Source organism: Lepidothrix coronata, unplaced genomic scaffold (genome assembly GCF_001604755.1).
Source record: "Lepidothrix coronata isolate B3197 unplaced genomic scaffold, Lepidothrix_coronata-1.0 Scaffold120, whole genome shotgun sequence".
In the NCBI taxonomy this organism is placed as follows: Eukaryota; Metazoa; Chordata; class Aves; order Passeriformes; family Pipridae; genus Lepidothrix; species Lepidothrix coronata.
In genome coordinates, this window is record NW_016690300.1 from 167,694 (window position 1) to 188,822 (window position 21,129).

The window sequence follows — 21,129 nt, forward strand, 5'->3', positions numbered from 1 at the left end:
AAGAAAGCCATTGTTTTTGGAATGTCAAACTACAACAGGACTTCAAACTGTTGTGTTTGCATTGTGAGCAACTTGTTTATGAACAATCCTATTTTTAAGCAACCTGAAGTGGGATGGTCTTTATGGTCGAGGCTGTGGAGTGAGATACATGGGTTTTGGCTCCTTTCCTAGACAACCACACGCTTCTTGTGAGACCTCAGGGAGAACAGAAAAATCCAATTGTACTGCAACTTCTTACATATAACTAAACAGGGTGATTCTTCACTATGGCACTGGGAAGCTAAATTGTTCCATGTGGTGTAGTGAAAAAGTTTGTGTAGAGATATATGTTTTAATATAAGTATTGCTATTTTGAATTAATCAATAAAAACTTGGGTTTGTTGGGGTTTTTTTAATAAACACAAAAAAAAATGAGGAAAATAGAAAAAAGGTTGCATCACTCATTTCTAAAAGGAGAGAGAAATACTGGACTGTTAATAAAACTAATAGCCTTAACGCATAAATTCTCTTACTTTTCCAAGTAATTTGATTTAACAAGATGATAATATAGATATGTCTTGTAGTATTATGGTTTGTGTTCACTATGGTATTACTGTTAAGGGATTAACCTTTCTGTTACACAACAATTAAGAATTATTCCATAATTTTAATAGAACTGTATCACTGGATTAGAGCTTTATCTACTTCAAATTTGTGTTTATATGTCTAAATTTATGGATTTCATATTCTATAGTTGCTTAATTTTCTATGCAGTTTGGAACAATGAGTTCTCTTTCTAATGGATTTGTCATAACCAGAAAATAAAAGCTGAAGACGGAAACATATCTTAACCAATTTAAGTGGTAGGAATTCAGATGTGTTTATTTTAACATACAGAATGTAAGAAAGGTCAAACCTCTTTTCTTACCTCAAAATCAATTAGCTGCAAGTCAGCTACTAGGGTGCTAAGAAGACCACTGTTGTACAGCTCCTGAGCAAGCTGTGCCACAGCTTCTGTTTGGGGTTCTTTTTCATTTGTGCCATACAAGATTTCTTTCATGGCAACAAGGTTTTTTGAGACCTCCTCGGTGGCCTAAAGAAAAGGAGAAAACAATACAGTTAGAGCACAATGCCATTTGTCTTTGTAACTGCACACTCCATTATTCTTAACATCTGCAAACTTCCACTAAGGGGGCGGGGGGGGAATAATCAGGAAACAACAAACTGCTAAAAAAAACCCCAATAGATATTCTTTCTGCAAATAAGACTGTTATAAGAGTGGTCATTAAAAAAAAAAAAAAAAAACCAAAACCAAAACCAAAACACAACCAAAAAGACGATACAAGACACACACAATTTGACAAGTTACTACAAGTAAAAATCTCTTCCTTTTTACCACCCATCAATTTCCCATTCAAAAATCCCCTAAAGAACAGCAATGGGATGAAAAGAACCTGACAAAATTTCCATTCTGTAAAACAGAGTTACGCACGATCAGACTGGAAAATGTGACATGGAGACTCATGTCTGTCCCTAGTGAACTGCTCAGAGAGACCAAATGCATCCCTCCTACAGATTCTGCCCTCATCAGCTGTTGTCAAATACTGGGCTCCCATTCCAGTTAGTGCAGGTGACATTTTTCCCTTCCAGCAAACAAAACCTCAGGGAGAACCTACCTGAGTTTCCAGGTTGTCTCGGTATAAAAGAACAAACCATCAAACAGCCCCCTTTGTATCACCTCAAAAGGACGTGGTGACACAGGAGACAATTAAAGGTCTAAAATCCTTCCCCATTTCAAGTCCATCTTACAGAAGACAGACAGGTCTGACCTCTCACTTAGGAAAGCCAGGGTGAGGAATTCCTAAGTCGCCATGATGAGCTGGAGCAGCATTTAGCAGTGGAAAAGCAGTTATCTCAGGAGTAAAAAAAAAAAAAAAATCAACAGGAACACTTCTAAACGCCCACTTCTGAATCTTAAAGCACAATTGTTTTGGACCAAAAAAAAAAAAAAAACTACTCCTTTCAATATATATGTTTACTTAGCCTGGGGGTAAAATGCTGGAAATGATCATCCTAAGTAGGTGGTTTAATTATACTATATTAGTTCTTCACGTGCCTAAAAAGTCTGAATGGCTTGTGACTGATTTTCAGTAATTAGATGAACCTGCCAACAAAGTATGCATACACTTTAAGTATTTATGATTGATAGCTTGTGGAAAATTAATTAAGTGAAAAAATGATGACTTTCTGGATGTTGCTGGTCTTCCAAAGGGTTATGTCAGAAGACTTCTCATTTGTGCTTTTCATCTAGAGAGGCTTTAAGATCAGCATGACCATGCACTATTCAAGCCAGAGCCATTCCAGCTTTGCTAGGTATGCATGTAAGGATTCCATGACCTTTAAGGAGGCTCCATATCATCTTTAGCTCCTCCACAACTTTCCACTCTCTGCTGCCTCCCTCTTCTTGCTAACTCCAGTTCCCAGTCCCAGTTGTCTCCTCCTCAATCGAAATTCCAAAGGATTTTCTGTGCACTTGTTAGTAAGACAGTAAGAAGCAGGTGCTCAGTGAGACTGCTCAGATTCATGACAGCTCCTGAAGACACGAAGTGGGAAAGTCAGCTTACCATACTGTAGCAGTATTACACCACACAATTTCTCTAAAATTCAGAAGAAATGCCTCTTTTCTAGGAAAAGAACAGGAACACCTGTCAAACATGGAGATACGAAGAGCTGCCTTTGATAAATGGCTACCAAAAAAAGAAGAAGCAGTAATAAAACCTCTATTGCAGTTTGTCCCTGGACACTGATGTAAGATGAAAGAGGAAGAAAGGCAGAAGTTTAAGTTACTACCTATTTTAAGTAAGATGATGGTATTGAGGAAATGCTTGTAACTAAAAACAATGCTAATGGAGAATTTTTCATCCTAAAACCCCAGGAAACAGAACAAGCCTCCCCAAACCCAAAACTATTAATCATGCTTGAGGGCTGTCCCTCACCATCAGCCCAAGAAAGATATTAGTGATGGAAATGCTTACAAACCATGCAGAAAACACTGCAGTGTTTCCCAACATCGAGGGCTTTAACAAAAAAAGAAAAAAAAAAAGGCAAAAAAAGTGCGGCTTTCTAGCCTAGCGTGAACATACAACTTGGTAACTTCAAGAACAGGCAGCAGGACTTAAATGCTCTTCACAACTGTCAAGACCATCTGAACATCCCTCACTTGAACTTGGAATGACATGAAGCTTTAGTGGGAAGTAATGGCTAGAGACATAGAGCCATAGAAGAGAATCACAGAATCATTTAGGCTGGAAAATGGACTTAAGCTCAAGTCCAATCATTAACTTAGCCCTGCCAAGTCCACCACTAAACCATGCCCCTAAGAAACATGGAACAGCTTAGCTGGAAGGTCCCTCAGGAGGTCATCAGGGTCCAACCATCTGCTCCAGGCAGGGCCAGCCATGCTCTGAACAGCTCCATGGATGGACACCCCACCACCTCTCCAGGCAGCCTGCACCAGTGTCTGACCACCTCCATCATGCAGAGTCCTGCTTGCATCACTTCAACTTAGGCCAAACTACCATTTCTGCAAATACAGAGATATGAGGTTTTCTGAAACTATTATACCAATAGCCAAGGTCTTCTGATGCGCTACAATTTCATAAAATGTAACATCTCTATACTTCCTTCTCTTCTGAAACTTAACATCAAAAAGAATAGAAATAAACTACAAACTTTCAGAATCCCTCTTCCATATTCCACGAACTCTCGAACATATTCCAAACACAAGATGTGCAGACCTATTTCTGCCCTTTCAGATGTGGAACTGAATGTGGATAGCTACACTGAAAAATATAAAGCTACATTAAATATCAATGTTAAGAGCCTAGCAAAAAAAATAGTAAAAAAAAAAAAAATCAAGAAAGATAAAGCTGGGTAGCATTACTTGCATGATTTACCTAAGGTACTGAGATCTACATAATTTCCTAATGCACTGCTTTCTTTTAACAGGAAAAGTCTCTAGAGAAAGATCAAAATACACAGTGAAGTTAATCCAAAAACCCATGATCAAAAGTCAATTAACAATCAGACACCATATATAAAAAATAAATAAACTATATACCAACACTATATATAAGCAGGGTATATTTTATATATACAGAATCAGGTTTATATATATATTTTTATATATATATAAAAAATATATAAAAGTATATATATAAAATAGTCTCTAAGTGTATATTATATATTTTATATATTAAAATTTATTTTTATATATATTAATATATTAAAATATATTTTATAGGTATTAACATTTATATATATGTATGTTCTCAACACTAAGAAGGAGTAACCAGCATTTTAGAGAGAAAATTCTGTGGCAAGTCACATTTGAAATTTAATGGTGCCAGACAATACCATCTGAGGACAAGTCAAACTATGAAACTTAAATACAAGGCCAGGAAAATAAAGAAAGTACTTACTTCTCTTTTTATCAAAGATGAGAAGATATTTAAAAATAAATGCAGACACCATGAAGTCACACATATGACTGTTACACAAGAATAGCTGCATGTCTTTATAGCTATGAACTACTATGGTTTATTCCAGTGTCAAGAAATATAACTGAAATACCCTAAAATTTACTATTTCCTTAAAGACTAAGCAGTACAAATACCAAATACTTCATTTAGACTTGAACAGCTGGAGTATTTGAGGTTTATGAACAGCAGGAAAAGATGAAGAACACATGGTCAGTCCCAAAATATTTCCAATGAGCTTGAAGGCTCCAGGTCTGTGAACCCCTGTGGTTGGGGGTTCTGTACTCATGGGTAATGCAGTTACAGCAACTGCACTATTAATGAAAACATCCACCAAAAAGATAAAACAGATAGGCTTTGAGCCCATACTTGGTGAGTATTTTTACTAGTCTAGAGTAGTATCTATCATAAGTAACAAACAGAATTTTGTAATGATTCTATTTAAAATTGGCTGGATTTCAAAATGCTTATAAAACTATACCATTCTGTAAATGGTATACTGTCTACATCAGTGCAGGGTACATTCTGAAGGCCAAAAATGCTTGGGTGATTTTTCACCGGATATTTAGCACGAAGAGCTAAGTTCAATTAGAAAAGAAGCACATCTCACCTGTAACTTCCAGGAGAAGCCTCATCTTTACTCTTTGAGTAACAGCCCCACACTGTAGGCCAGGCAGATCACTTAACCTTTAGCCTTCTTTCCACCATGGATTAACTGTACGCACGTGCACAGCAAAGTTAAAGTTTTACTGCTTTGTAAATGGCAGCGTTAACTCACTGAATGAAAGCTGACCTATGGCAACCTGGTGTAACGTTACATTTGGGTAGCTGAGCCCAAGCAGCACATGGTCCAGCCCATTACACGGTGTGTGCCCATCCTATAGAGCTGGTGATGTAAATAAGAGAGGCCAATCATGTCTGCAACAGCAAGAGCTGCTCTGGGCAGGTTAACCCAAGGTCGGAGGGTAGGGAAGAACGAGTTTATTACATGAGTAAATATTTACCTTCACAACAGTACACATGTGCCACAAACCAAGCTAACTGGTAGTGTAAAAATAAATGCTGATGTCAGCCAACAAGGGGGAAGAGATGCAAATCAAGACTAACTAATGGGCTGGGTCACAGTTAGGTCCCGATTACATGAAAGGAATTTTCCCTTCCTTTCCCTTTAGCCCCCCCCTTTCTGAAAGAACACAAGTCGTGGAGAACAAACAGCATATGTGATGAACATGTTTTCAGTTATAAAGCACTTGACACCTCATTTCCCTTTCAAAATGCTAACAGATAGCAAGCTATCCCCTCTATCTAACACAAGACTGCAGCCAGCCAGCCCCCAGAGCTGTGGTACACAGGGCAGCCCCTCAACAACGAGCCACACTGCAGCTTGTGCAGCCACTTCAGGTTGCAGCTCCTAAGAAAGTACCACACACTTCAAGGACATTTCAAAATGACCTGGAGAACTACATAGTTAATTTTTCTCCAGTTTTCACATAGCTCAAAGAAAGATAGATTAACATGTAAACTAGAATTCACTTGAATTTCAGATTTTCAGTTATAAAACAAATTTTCCAGTATTGCAGGGCAGAATGCTTCATAAGTGAACAAGAGGCATCATGACCCCTACTGTTTTACACCTTTTGTTTTGAAGAATATCTTCCATGTGGATTATAAAGAATGTACAGAAACACACACTATCTAAGCTTTAAAAATCTTTATTACCTCCTTTGCTTTTTCCTCCTCTCACAAAACATTAAAGGTTTTAAATTTCAGCCTAAGCACTGAAAAAACTGAGCAATTCTGTTCAAACATAGTTAATTACACTTATTTATAGGGGAAATTATTTGTCTAATTTTCTTCCAAATCTGTATTGCCAAATGTGTTATGAAACTCTCTAAGAGCATCTTCCACATAGCAAACTGAGTATTTTAATTTTAAGAAACAAAGTAGTATAGGACAAGTAGATATTCCCTGCTAAAAGCTTGTCTTTAGCACAAACAGTAATCAACAGTGAGTATGTACCAGGCTGTTTAGCACTGAAATTTCATTGTTGATATGTGACAGGCTACAAAAGCATACCCCTGGATCAAACAGAGACCATGAAGAAGAAATTACTGAGAGACCATATTTTATACAAGTCTAGTCACTAATAAAATGAAGTCATTAAAAAAGAAAAACTTTTGCATCCTTCTTCCTTTTTAGTAAAAGGCAGTAATTCTCGTGCTTTATGTGCAGTGAGTTTTTCTATTTCTGTTCCAGTACTATCTACAGAACTCACCCTTTCATCAGCACAGAATTCTTCTCCAAAAGAGGCTGAAAAGTTACATTACAGAAAGGATCATCATAATAAAAGGGATAATGAAAGATAAAAAGATGCGTAAATACTGACCATATGGGCACAAAGAAATCTTTGTTCTTTTCTAACAATGGCTGCTGCTCAGACCCCTGCTGTCTTTTAACTCCAAAGTCACTCCAGTCATTTCAACAGACTGGACAGGAAGAGGGCACAAATTCAGGGTGTCTAATCAGAGCTGTGCCCTCAAAGATTTGATGACTGGTCTGTAAGATATTGAAGACCTTCCCCTACCAAACCAGCAAACCATCCAAGATAAACAGTCACAGCCAGAGGCACCTTCCTGAAGTCCTGGCTTGTCAAGGAACAACTATTTCCTGAAGAATCTTTATATGGAGGTGTTGACATTAATGTTGTGTATGTTTGGATCCATCAGCTGCTCTCCTTTGTGAATAATGAGGATGACAGGGAACAGCACCGCCATACCCAGGCTCAGTCCCCTGAATTCCAGGATTTAACCCTCCTCTCATTTAACCTAGTGAACATGGCTACCTTCTGTACTCCTTCAAGCACAATGTCTTGCTCTCTACATGACACAAGAAACCACTCTTACAGGCTCAGTGTATTATTTCTTGTCCAAGCAGCAGCCTCACATAAATGAGGTCTTTCAGAAGGATGGAGGTGTGGGACTGAAGGCCAGCAAGAAGAAATGGTACATAACAACCTTCAGCTATAGCATCAAGACCACAGGCATGTGCTACAGTGCACAGCCATCCACAATGGGATGAAGCTGGTCTGTTCCCCTTTAGAGGTCTAAGCAACAAAAGATGCCACAAAAGAGCACGGATTTTCAGATCAGGCCCCATCTCCAGGAATTAACAATGGGGCCGAGACGAAGGAGGTAGTGCCATGTCTCATCACAGACTCTTCAGAACACCTTCCCCTCCTCTCCTGACAGATGTCTCTTTTAGTAAAAGAAGAAAAGCCTTCACACAGGCCTGCATAACATTTTTCTCTCCAGCAAGAGAGAAAAAGCATCAAGGAAAAATACCATGGTACACTGCAAGACACCTGGAACATAACACATGCTGGCAATGGGGTAGAAGACGCTGATTTTTAAAGAATATTGGGATAAAGATGGCAATTTGATTAAGCCCCAGATTCTCCTGCACTTAAAAGTAGTAGTGCCAAATCTAGGTGAAACTGAATATAGAGGAACTGGCCACATTCTGCTTAAAAATACTAGTGAACATGAAAAGATTGTGACTAACTCCTACACAGGACTGTGGATACCAAGAATGGCACATAATAGCTAAATAATGCTGGGAGAGGATCCAAGGAGGGTATCACAGCCTGCTTCAAAAGCTGGTATATTGGAGAGGGAGGTGTTTTGTTCGCTTGGTTTTTTTGGTTTGTTGGGGTTTTATAAGTATTCAAACCTATGACCTTGTGCTGTGTTTATCAGGAAAAACTTCATCTAAACAGTGAATATTTCTGCCATATAAGTCACTAGGTGGGATGCAGCTGCATACAGGCTGAACTTAAAGATCATTTTCGGTCATGTTATCAAGACTACCAGTTGAGAAGTAAGTGACTGTCAACAGGGAGAGATCCTGAAGTAGCAAGACATCCATCTAAAGGAAGCTGCACTAGCACAGAAACTTTTCACCACATCTTCCTGTGGGCTGAAGAAAAGGCAGGAAAATCAAAGTATATTCTCTGCTGATATCCATAGAGACACCAAGTTCTTTGGTTCCAGTAAGGGACACTCTGCTCTGTGAACCTCTGCATGGACAAGCAGAGACAGAACTATGGTGCAGTAGTAAAGGCTCTCTGGTGGTCACAAGCACCAAAACACCCTAGAGCTGTAAGCTGCTTACTAAAGAATGCAATGTCCTACAGTTCCAAACCAAATTATTTTAAGTATCATTATCAGCTGCCAGCGGCACAAAAATGCAAAGCCAACCAACATGAAACACACCCATTCAAAGGTACATAACTTACCCTTTATCAGACTATAAAACCCAAAAATAATTCCTAATTGATTCAGTTTCCACAGCCGTAAATTCCACCCCCCTCCCCACCCCTTTCAAAATGTTTAGCAATTGGAGAGTCACAACTGTACCTTTTCTGCCTTTTTGTCAGAGATATCTTGTTTTTCTAGAACTGCCATACTTTCCTTCAGGTTCTTCACTATGTCTGCAGGAGACTTGTGGGACTTGCCAAAGGGGAATGGCATGATTGCAAACCACAAGGTCTTCCTTCTACAGCTCCTGCTTCACCTGGAAAAGAAGCAGAAAAAAGGTACATCAAAAATGAACAGGTGAACTACAGCTTGCCATGACAAACTTAAATTCTTGTAATTCTAATTCTTTTAAAACACAAGATACAGAATCTAAGAACTCACATTAAGATCATCATCTCATTCTTCAGGAACAAATTAAAGAGCACATTAATTATATCCAAAGCCACACACTGTACAGATGCCACATTTGGGCAAGACCAACAAGGATAAATTATTCCAATTAATGCTGTCAAGCAAAATGCCTTCCTACATGAGGTCTTTGACACACAGGTCATCATGTCTCAGTGGCTCTGCAGTGACTGTACAGGTACATGCTCTTATCCAGATTCATTCCATAACAAATGCAAAGCAGACCCCAAAGCCTGCACCTCAGTGCAGGACCTACAAGCACGATGCAGACAAGGCTACAGAGAGCAGCTTAGTCCTGTGTCAAGACACTTGGCATGTCCTGGCATTTTCATATCAATACTACTGTAATTTCATACTGAAATACAGTCTCACCCTCACTCATTTTATGGGAAATACAATTTGTCACCAATAACAGGGTGACAAATGTGACACGGATGTAAATAAAGCATTTGTAAAACCAACATCTGATATGTGTCTCTTTCAAAAAGATAAAACATGTCTTACAGGAGAAACTTTCCTTCCCTGAAAATATTTGGCTCTTGAATCCAAATACATTTATTCTTCTGTATATTTACATTATTTGCTTTAACACACACACACAAATATATTTGCTTCTGTATACAAAACAGAAGACTTACTAAAATAAATGAGTATACTAAATCTTTTGTTACTAAACACATACATCCACATCTAAACAGTAATAAAACCTTCTAACAAGTGAACTCCATAAAGCATATTTCTACAACTCTCATCTAGACAGAAAAGAACAGGAAACTATATTAAAAATGCTGACAGTGCTACTTCTGCTAGACACAAAAGACAGCTGAAGAAGCAGGCAGAGCAGAGACTGCACTGTCATTCCAAAGAAGGGAGACTACCCTGAAAGTTTAATTTCTATCTCCCTGCAATGTCCAAGTAATTTGGTAACAAGTTGACTATAACCAGTACATGTAACAGTACTTTGCTCCTTGATTAAAATACCAGCTCATCCACCATGAACTCCAAAATGTTACTCCTGATCTTAGTCAACGGTGTTTTGATCAAGGATTAAAAATACCAACTTAATACTATTTTTAGTTACTTTGATTTTTAAAACAAACAAGTTGGGCTGGCCCAAGGGCAACAATTTAAAGGGGAAGAACAGAAGCACTGGGATCTTTAGCCAAGTAAATTTCCATAAACAGGGATTTCAGGTAACCAGCTACAGAGATCATCCTTCACTGTTCCATGCCTGCGAGTGACTTCACACAGCTGATAAAAAGCATAAGGTATGGAGTTTTTAATCAGATTACTTTCAGATAAAAGTATCAGCAGGAAAGTTGAAACAAGACTTTTCACCAGCCATTTCCATTCTTTAACAGATCACAAGGACCTTCTGCTGCATTTATTGTGCAGTATAACATTTGTGTCATTATAATATCTCTCATTCACAATTTGCACAAAAAAAGGGGCTGTAACACTGAAATTACAAGCACAGGACTGGTACCCTAAGAGATAAAATGCCCCCAGGTTACCCCTTAGACAAGAGAATTTTATGCCTCAAACTTCATCACATCTAGTGGAACCAAAAGCTACATCTAAGAAAAGCACCACTACTTATTGTTATTTAACAAAAAATTTAATGGCATTTCAAACAACGTTTAAAGAAAATTTCACACGGGATTTTTTTTCCCTAGAAAGAGACAGGTGTGAAAATAAGCACAATTTCCCTACAACATGGAGACATACCTCCATCATCACAGCAACACTTCAAATGTTCCCTTTATCTCTCCCTTTGATTATTACTCCTGCCAAATGAAGATGAGCCCTGAAAACAAATCTGAATTCTTTCACACTTGCATATCATCATTGATAATAACAGTGTTTAACAACTACTCTGCATATTCATTCTGGAAGATGGCTATACCCATGTAACACAGTAGGACTGCCTCAAAAAATTGCCAGTCTTAACTCCTTGGATTATGTGTTAAAACAGAATCAAACCCAGCAGGAATCAAAACAGGTGAGAGAACAAAAACATATGGAATCACAAAATCTGTCATTACAGCAATATACAAAGAAAATAAATCAAACCAATAAAATGACTCTGCACACTCATTCTCTAGAGCAGAACTGTGCTACTCCTAAACGAAAAGACTACATGGACAACACATAAAACCTATGGAAATACAAAATAATGAGAAACAAGTGTCCTCCTGGTGTGCCCAGTATCTATGTTTGCAAAACTTGCTTTGCCTCCACACAGTGCTCAATTTCTTAAGTTAAAAATAGTCTACAGCTCTGCCTTATGAAACCTTACAGGTTCTGCATAAATCAGATGCACATACATGCAAACACAAATCGTACACAAGTTTCATTGTATGTACTAGCATATCTAATAAAAACTAGTCAATAAATTGCAGTTCACTAGCATATAGTTATACTAAGTATTTTTTCCCAATTCAGGCAAGTTCCTGGATGAATTTCTCATAAGCAATTTGGAAAAATCAGGAAAGGTTGTCAGCACCATTAAGAAGGAAATCCACACCCTTGACTACTGAAGGTGACATTTTGCTTCAAGGTATTTCATTTATTATACAAAATGGAATAAATATACTGTTTATGCCATTTCAATTTTATTACTGGAAGGAAGGCAGTGGCACTGCCAGGAACATTATCTGGGGCCTGACTGAGGATCTCACTAACCCTGAAGCAAAATTCTGTTACTGAAGAACCTGTGTCACATCCTGCCAAAAAATAAAAAAAAAAGGCAGGAGCAGTCCTTTCCTTTGTCTCTCAAAGCTGTACTTCATGCAGGAGAACATAGACAGGCTGTTCCTTTTTCAGCCCAGCAAAACTACCCCCAGCAGCACCCTGTGTGTGCACAATAGACAATGACAACATCTGTGTGAGACTGGAAAGAGCTGCCACCACCCACATCTGCAACATGAGAAAAAAGGGGAACAACATCAAGTGACATTTTCTGTAAATAAGAACAGGCCTTACATCATGTCAAATGATAACTGATTCACAACACCAGCACCTGGCTGCCTTGCAAATCCTGGATAAAAACTGATTGTGGCTAAAGAAAGGCATCACAGGACTCTCGAAAAGTTAAACTGCAACAAGTACATGGACGGCTCTGTGCTCTGCTGGGCTGCTTGGTTTTATCTTCCCTTCCCAGAAACCTCACTTTTATCCATTTATTAAAAGAGACCATGAACAATATTATACAAATCTCCAGCTTTCTCAGGCAGGCACTTTATTTCACCAGTATTCAAGCAGGCCAAACCTACCAAAATGTAAGGTCCTCAAAGCACCGGGGTCACAGCCGCATTTAGAAATCTTGGATGACGTTATCAATCCAAAGGGACCATTAAACAACAACATGGCATTCAGCCAAACACCCAGAGCTTTGACTTCCACTGACACACACTCAGGCACACTGGGACATTTGGGCTTTTGTGATAAGCAGAGATAGTAACCCCTCTGTTTCAGATAGTATATAACTTCCAGCTCTGTCAATGCAGCTTGCAGCCCTGCAGTTTGCTTCATGTATAAGGCTTTGTATTGTTTTATTCACTGCACTGACCACACAATCAATTAATGTCCAATTTAAATCTACTACATTGCATATATAAGATTGTTTTATATAAGATTTTTTTTTAACTAGGCAGAACGCTTAAAAGCATTTCTCTGTGAGGAGAAAAAAAAATGCCACAAGAACAAATACAGAAGCAAGATAAACAAATTCCTTTCCTTTAATTAATTTAATTCTCTAAAGAATAGATAAACCAGCCTGGAGTATGGTCTCTCATGTAACTTCACTTTTTCTTATTCAAAGGTTCAGAAAATGTGCCACCTCTATACCAGAAATGTGTGTTACAGTTTAAAAACTGACTGCTTAACAAGAGCAGGGTTTTTCTGTTGTAGGTAGTATGCTTTTGTTATTGCAAGCTCCCTACATTACTATTTTCAGAACAATACTGGTACAAGAAATAGTACAATGACACTCCTGACTGCAGTGAAATGTGAAGTTACTCCACAGACAAATGAATTAACCAGCACTGAAGTCTCACCAAGGCAGGCTTTTAAAGCTACACTGAAGGCAAAGGAATATGAGCAGCACAAGCAGAGGCACAAAAGCAAACTTAACCTTTCTACTTAAAGAGCAAACAGCCACCATTCCCCCATGCAAAATGCTACTTAAATAATGTATAAAATCCCACAAACAAGTGCAATAAACTCAATTTCTTATTCTATACTAGGCCTTACAGTTTAACTGCAATATATTAAAGCCTCTTGCTGCCTTGTTTACGTGCCAAGAGTTTAAGGTGAGTGCTTTTAGCAAGCTCCTAAGGAGGAAAAGAGGAAAAAACCCTTCAGCTATTTCCTGGCTACAACTGCACATCTTAAAAAACTCCAAGCCTAGTGAAAAACCACGTGGTAACATCCAGTTAGTGTGCACATAAGGAGATAAGCCGAAGATCAAACAAAACCAACATAATTTTTTAATAAGGCCAAATAATTAACAGTGAGGTTCCCCAAGACAAATGAGGCAGCCCAAGAGCTGGCCACCACTGATGGGGGAGGCCCCGTTCCTTCTCTGCTCCCCGCACCATCTCCTTCCCCCTGCTGAGCCATCCATGAGCTAAGCCACTCCCTGAGAGACCAGAAAACTAAGACCTAAAAGGAAAGTAAGCAGTGAGTAGTGTGAGGAACGTAGAGAATACATCCCTTTGACCAGCAAGTAGTTGTGAATCAGCTCCCTCATCTCATGACCTCGCCGTAGGAGCACCTCATGGTAAGGCTGGAGCTGAATCCACAGCAGGACTGAAGGGGGAAGGTCACTCTCCATCATTATTTTGAGCGGTCTGATATTTGTCTGAGTGCTCTATGTGTGGCTGAACTCTCCAAAATGGCAGAAGACAAAGCCAACAAAAATGAGGGAAAACCAATTTAAAAAAAAAAGAAAAAAATCGGAAAGGTTCTTACGACAAACCAGTACATGGCACTCCCAACTGTGAGCCAGAGTCAGCCCAAGGGGCTGGGGAAAGGCTGGGGCAGGCAGGAGGAAAGGGCACATCACCTCCTCCAGGTACAGGGAAGCTGCCAACCTCTATCCTGAAATCATATCATGTGTCGATTACACTCCGCAGTGTTAATAACACATCGGAGGATGGCTTAAACAAATACAGTTAAATAAACTAATGAGTCTACAACGGCAAAATATCGAGATTCACAACAAACAGCTGGGTCTACTCTGTGTGTGGATTTTTAATTGACAATTTATCAGTCTATTACTGACAAAACATGCTGCATCTTGCTAAAAAGAGGCATGTTGTTATGAAAAAATATAACACAGCAGGCTCATGTTTGTCTTGATAGAACTGATTTCCCTCAGAACCTGCTCTTTTGCTGTAGGCCTCTCAAATTAACAGGGATCATTAAGCCAGTATTGAAAACAATAACATAAATCAGCCTTCATCACATCTTATTGTTACAAGTGGCTGTTAGTTCAGTCAGAATTCACCGCTGTGAAGTCTGGTTGGGATGATAAAACCAGAAATAGATCAAGAAATTATGCATTTTTAAAAGCACTGTCTCGCAGTCAGGCATGCTTAGCATCCAGAAGGAAGACTGACAGCCATTCCTTTGATCCAAGAACCATTTTTTATGCAAGCTATCATGCTCCTTGGGAAAAAAAGTATTCGAGTACTTCAAAGCCAGACGCAGACACCATATCAGTATTTAGCCAGATGTAAGTTCCTGACTGTACTTTCTGTAAGCACCACGTGTGTGCAGAGCAGCCCTGCCCTGGTGCATGTGCAGCAGCTGGCACGGCAGGACAGCAGCCAGGTGCCACTGGGAGGCATCTGGAATATCGCTGCCAGCTCATCCCTGCGAATTCCTGGCTGCAGCATGTCTTCCTGAAAGGCCTCACCACTTCTAATTGCACAAGTATTGCTGACCCAAGGCAGCATCCATCATTTCCTTCGGTGTATTATTTAAACTGAGTGCTCACATTCCTCATTAAAACATTCCTCCACATTTTTCGTGTGCTGTTTTCTACTACATCTTTCAGTATTCTCATTCTGGATATGTGGTTTCCCACTAGATTAAACGATTTTCAAGAGCTTCAGCATTGTACCGAAACAATTCTTTAATTTTCTTTTTGATATGCTAAACAAATTGAAGCATGACAGCCCCTCATCCAAAATAGATGTCTAAATAGCATAGTTTATTAATACCTCACCTGCAAAACTTTCCTATCCCAGAGGAAATGAGATCAATAAAGAGCAAAAGCCACACCTCAGTGTATTTCAGGGCTCCAGCACGAACTATTTAGTATAACCATGGTTTTACTTGCACAAGTATGCCATTAACAGAATGGCTATGGCTCTAACTGGTAATTACTGCCACTACCAGCTGGCAGAATTCAGGAGTACAGTCCAGCTCTAAGGCATTTTTGCTATCCTGTAAATACTTCCACACACCTTTTCAGCATTTCTTTCAACATAACTTTAAAACATGGATAGGAGGACTAACTACATCAACTGTCTCTGATGTACGAAGTAAAACTATTGACATATTAAATACCTAAAGCAATCAATGATCTGTTTGGATCTGCCATGATATTTTGTAAGTACTATAATTCATACATAAAAGTTTTCCTGCAAGAGAGGTACACTCATCTCATACCGGGCATGTCCCACCCACCACTGAATATTAGAAGCTTTCTTAAAATTCACTATCAACTTGTTCAAGTCTACAGCACACAAAAGCTTTAAAATTATTCAAAAGCAGTTTCACAACTCTGCATCACAGAATTATTTGTGGTGTGACCCACTTAAAGATTAAAATGGGGGAAAAAATCCCTTCTCTGAGAATGGCAGCTCAGTTCAGGGAAAAATTAAAATCATGAAGGAAAAAAAATCCCTCCTGTAACACAGATGAACAATAAAGTGAACAAAAAAATTTAATTCAATGGATTCAGGAGAAAAAAAGAAAATTGGAAAATAAATTCCTACCAAAAAATGAAATTCATAATGTGACTTAGCTTCTTACTTTCTGAAAATTTCAAAGCAATTAAGTCCCTGGCAGTTCACAGCCCTGCTTGTTTCTTTAGCACCAAATGCCAGCTGATTCCTTTCATTAAGCAGGCCTCTCTCTTGCCATTCAATTAATTTACTGATCCTTTTGCCTCTTCAAGAGCCTCCTCCTCCAGCAGACACCTGCACGATGCTGGACAAAGAGAAGGGCAGCTCCTGCCATGACGCTCTATTACCTCACTGCAGCCTCCTAAAACTGCCTTGTACTTTGTGACTTGCACATTACTGCATTCATTGCAGTTCAACACACAGAAAAATTAAGCAGAAACTGGTTTCCAATAATGTTGCTGCTTTTAAGGGGCTTCAGAGATCCAGCATAAGCAGAAAGCTTGTTAATACTAATGCTTAGTATCTGAAATCCCAGCTCTGTCTCCATGTTCAAGGAAATCTTATGACTCAGCTTCTTTCCCTGGTGTACTGTTTAGAGTTACCCCACCCATTCATTTCCCCACAAACCTTACTGCTATACTGCAGTATGGTATACAGACAAGCATGTAAATGCCTCACCCATTCCTGGGTAAATATATTTTAAAAATAATAATAAACCTAGGTTTCACCACAAAAAGTAACTACTATCTTTAACACACTGCACCAAAAAAAAGAAAAAAAAAAAAAAAGAAGAACTTACTTGAAGCTTCAAGAAAAGCTGTCAGACAATATGTCCACTTCTAGCCAGGTAGAAGCTGAAATAATTTTCTCATAACCTGGTATTACAGTCAATCCCTGTTGGCTCAGATGCCTGTACTGCATCATCACAAACCCCAGAATATTTGCTACATGACAAAAAACACTGCAATTATATATGTGCCATTCCACGCACCCTTGGAAGCAAAAATTCAAAGCAAGAGTCTCCTTTGTAACTATTTCTATTCCTTGGTATATATTATTTACATTATTTTCCAGAGGTTCTTTTTGCATCAGATTTCTGATATACATCTAAGGGTGAATTTTGAGAGCGAAGAAGTGGCAAAAGGGGAGGCAGAAGGACAAAGCAGTTTAATCTCTGACCTATTTCGCATCGTGGTCTGGAGTTCACACATTCCAACAACTAAACATGTCTGCAGGAGCATCAGAAACCGCGCAGGCGAAGGACAGAAAACCCCATCAAGCACCACAACATCGGCACTTGGCCTTAACCAGACAGCCAGGGGCATGATCAGAGGGAAAACAGATCACTTCAAACACGAGACAGTGACGTAAGCAAGGAGGATGAGAATCCCAAGTACCAGCACAGGACAGAAAGGGAAATGCACACGTGCTTTTGGGGCGTCTTATTTTGAAGAGAAGTTGAGAACAATTAAACTGCGAGAATGGTCCTGGGATTGCTCCAGACCAATCCCCTAAGGTGCAATTTTCTTTAGAGAATACTCTCTCAAACAAGAAACTACACTCACTAAAACCACTCTCTAGTAGCACAAGCAACAAAGCTAGGAAAAAAAAAGGAAATGGATAAAGTATTTACCCAAATATCATTTCAGTAAGAATCATGTCACAGCATTACTTTTAAAACTGACTTTTAAGAAAAACAACAATATTTTTCCCATGGTTCCTTTACTTTCTTTGGAGACCATATTCTATGGCCTGCTAGAAACTTCTAATGCTCAACATAAGTTCATCAAAGTTCAGCACAACATAACTCTTCATCTACTTTACGTGAAGATCACAGATCTCTAATAAAGATAACATACAAAAGAATAAGATCGCTTAAGGAAGGACAACATTAAAGCATGAAGATAATGGGCTATAAAACAGTCATCTCAACATAGATCAGGAACCTCCAGAAAACACTGACTTAAGAACTGAGAAGACATATCAAAGAGTATCCCTCTACCCTACTGATTACTACTGGTCCCTGCCACAGGCAGCACAGAACAAAATACATCCGTCTCTGCTTTGACAGACCCACCTCGGAAGGCTTCCCTTGTAAAATAATCAGTTTGGGAGTTCACAATTAAAGAAACTTTATGTTAGACTACTGTACAGTTCACCTCAGTCCCAAAAGCTTTACAAACTAGCTGAGAAGACATGCAATCAAGCATGGCTTAATGTCTCTGGGTTCACTTTTGTGCATTAGCTTGACAGAACTAGGGCTGAAACCCAAAACCAGCAGGGACAGCAAGCTGCACTGCAAAAAATTGGTCAGACTCCTGAAAGGTGACTCTGGAGACCACAGAAGACTTCTCCATTCTGACATTATTCCCTCTACTGAGGGATTTCAGTGGTGTGACACAAAGATTAAAATGTAAATTATTCTGAGATCAACTGTCATGATTCCAAGCTGATTTCTGCTACATGAATCCGAGGGAACTTGGCCCATGATTCAATGATTACATATCTCCTCTGCAAAAGGGAGTTCCTGACAGATAACCTATGGGAGTTACATACTGAGTCACAGAGAAAGCAGGAGAGGGCAATCAATAAACGACTCAGAATCATGACCCCACCATTACTGTGAATCTTTTCCCTCTAGTTCGTTACATCTTCATTCAGTAAAGAAAAAGAGGTGTTCAGGGGGTTTTTTTCCCCTAAATTCCCTCTTACCTAGTACTGGGAGCTAAAGTACAGGCAATATCTGAGCTGATCCATAGTCCCTGGCATTTAAAACACAGTTTTGATGACAATACAAAGGGTTCACTGACACAGCTCTGTTGACAAATCCTACCAGTGCAGATACAGCTTAGATTAATAAAAAACACCATGACAAGTGCAACTGTGCTAGGGCTTTACTGGTTAAGTACCTTTATAAAGAGCACTCTCTACTTCACACTGCCAACCCAAATCAGTCCCACCATCAATCAAGCATCCAATTTCCCCAAGCTAGCTGCGTGGAGGTATTTTTTAGTATGGAACTTTCAGCCAGCTCATCCTCACACCAAAATCCCTTCTCCCTCTTGAGTATGCTGTATCAAGGACAACGTGGCAGATGGGAAAACATCACAAAGATCAGCAAAATCACAGGCTAGCCAGGAAAGACTTCTTTTTCCTCCCAATTACTGAAAATCAAGAATTAGTTTCAGGGGCATCACTTGAAGGAGAAAGACAAATAAAAATCAACACACTACAGGCCAGCGCACACCTGCGACATTCAGATGTACATCTCATGGTTACCAAGACACCAGGGCCTTTGTAAGAGAGAAACTCAGGAGAAGCAGCTGGCTGAAACCAGCCTGAATAAAACTGTCAGGGGTTCAGGAAACAGAAAATACCTGGATAATTTACTGTGCACCACAATGAGTGGCACTCCCCACGGGGTCACTATTGGACCAGCACTGTTCAACACGTTTCTCAGTGGGATTGATCCCACCCTCGCCAAGCTTGCTGATGAAATCAAGCTGTGGGGTCTTGGCCAACACGTTGGAGGGAAGGGATGCCATCCGGAGCGGTCTGGAAAAGCCTGAGAGGCGGGCCCATGTGAACCTCATGAGGTTCAACAAGGCCAACTGCAAGGTCCTGCACGTGGGGTGGGGCAATCCTGAGCACAGAGTCTGGGCAGAGAATGGATTGAGAGCATCCCTGCAGGAAAGGACTTGGGGGTCTTGATTGATGAGATGTGCGCTTAGTCCAGAAAAGCCAGCCGTGTCCTGGGCTACATCTAAAGCTGTGTGGGCAGCAGGTGAGGGAGGGGATTCAGCCCCTCTGCTCTGCTCTCATGAGACCCACCTGCAGTGCTACCTCCAGCTGTGGGGCCCCTAGTATAAGAAGGAAGAGGATCTGCTGGAGCAAGTTCAGAGGAGGCTACAAAATGATCAGAGGGCTGGAGCATCCCTGCCATGGAGACAAACTGAGAGTTGAGGTTGTTCATTCTGGGGAAAAAAAGGCTCTGGGGAGACCTTAAAGCACCTTCCAGTGCCTAAAGGGGCTACAAGAGAGATGGAGAAGGGGTTTTGACAAGGGCATGCAGTGACAAGACATAGGGGAATGGCTTCACACTGAAAGCGGGCAGGGTTAAATCAGATATTAGGAATAAATTCTTCCCTGTGAGGGTGGTGAGTCACTAGAATAAGCTGCCCAAAGAAGCTGTGGATGCCCCATCCCTGGAAGTGTTCAAGGCCAGGCTGGATGGGGCTTTGAGCAACCCGGTCTAGTGGAAGGTCTCCCTGCTCATGGCAGGGGAGCTGGTACTGGATGGTCTTTAAGGTCCCTTCCAACCCAAACCATTCAATGATTCTGTGATAATATTATCTCCCTTTTCAACTAAATGAGAAAACACTACTGAATTGATGATTAAATTTTGTGCCATGATAATAAACAAGCAAACAAAACCAAACCTTAAAGGACAATTCACTCCATTCTCCCAAGGAAAGAACCAGCCATGGCAATACAGAAATTTCACATAAATAATTTCAAGATCACAATACACCTAAAGTGGCTGTCAAAAAAGTGTCCTTTACACAGTTCCCTTAAATCACCTCTGTTTCTCCTGCCAGTTTACATGTTCGGTCTAAATCTTCAAAGTCATTAATGGATTTGATTTCTGATACATAAACCACAGCACACCTTGACTGCCAAGCCAGGTTCCTCTGGGGTAAGGCAGATCACAGAGCACAGAAGGATATATTTAAGGGCAGCCATGATGCATCCCAGAGTTAGGAGAGCTCTCTGTGGCACAAACCTTCGGGAAAGAGAAGGTAAGTGTCCTAACATTTAACACCATGCCATTCTATTTTCCTTTTGTATGTTTTGAGGCAGATGGAGGGGAGTTTCAGCTCAGCTGTGAACTTGATGCTATGAAATGCTCAGAAGCACAGAATCAAAAAGGGGGAATGATGCAGACTGTGCCCCAAACATGCTCAAGCT

The 21,129-nt window shown here is 39.8% G+C and overlaps 1 protein-coding gene across 3 annotated transcripts in view; it reads right to left on the reverse strand.

Annotated features, from left to right (window-relative positions):
* The window catches only part of CAB39 (calcium binding protein 39), a 41,948-nt gene that overhangs the window by 11,362 nt on the left and 9,457 nt on the right, over nucleotides 1-21,129 (reverse strand). The window contains exons 2-3 of one of the 3 annotated variants that reach the window (XM_017825572.1): nucleotides 8,933-9,089; nucleotides 908-1,072 (exon numbers count right to left, since the gene is read on the reverse strand). In XM_017825572.1, coding sequence (XP_017681061.1) covers nucleotides 908-1,072; nucleotides 8,933-9,046 — 279 coding nt within the window. In that variant the 5' untranslated portion in view covers nucleotides 9,047-9,089. Of the gene's footprint in view, nucleotides 1-907; nucleotides 1,073-2,603; nucleotides 2,647-5,127; nucleotides 5,255-8,932; nucleotides 9,090-21,129 lie in introns of those variants that run through there. The other 2 variants (XM_017825575.1, XM_017825574.1) reach the window with 2 other exon arrangements.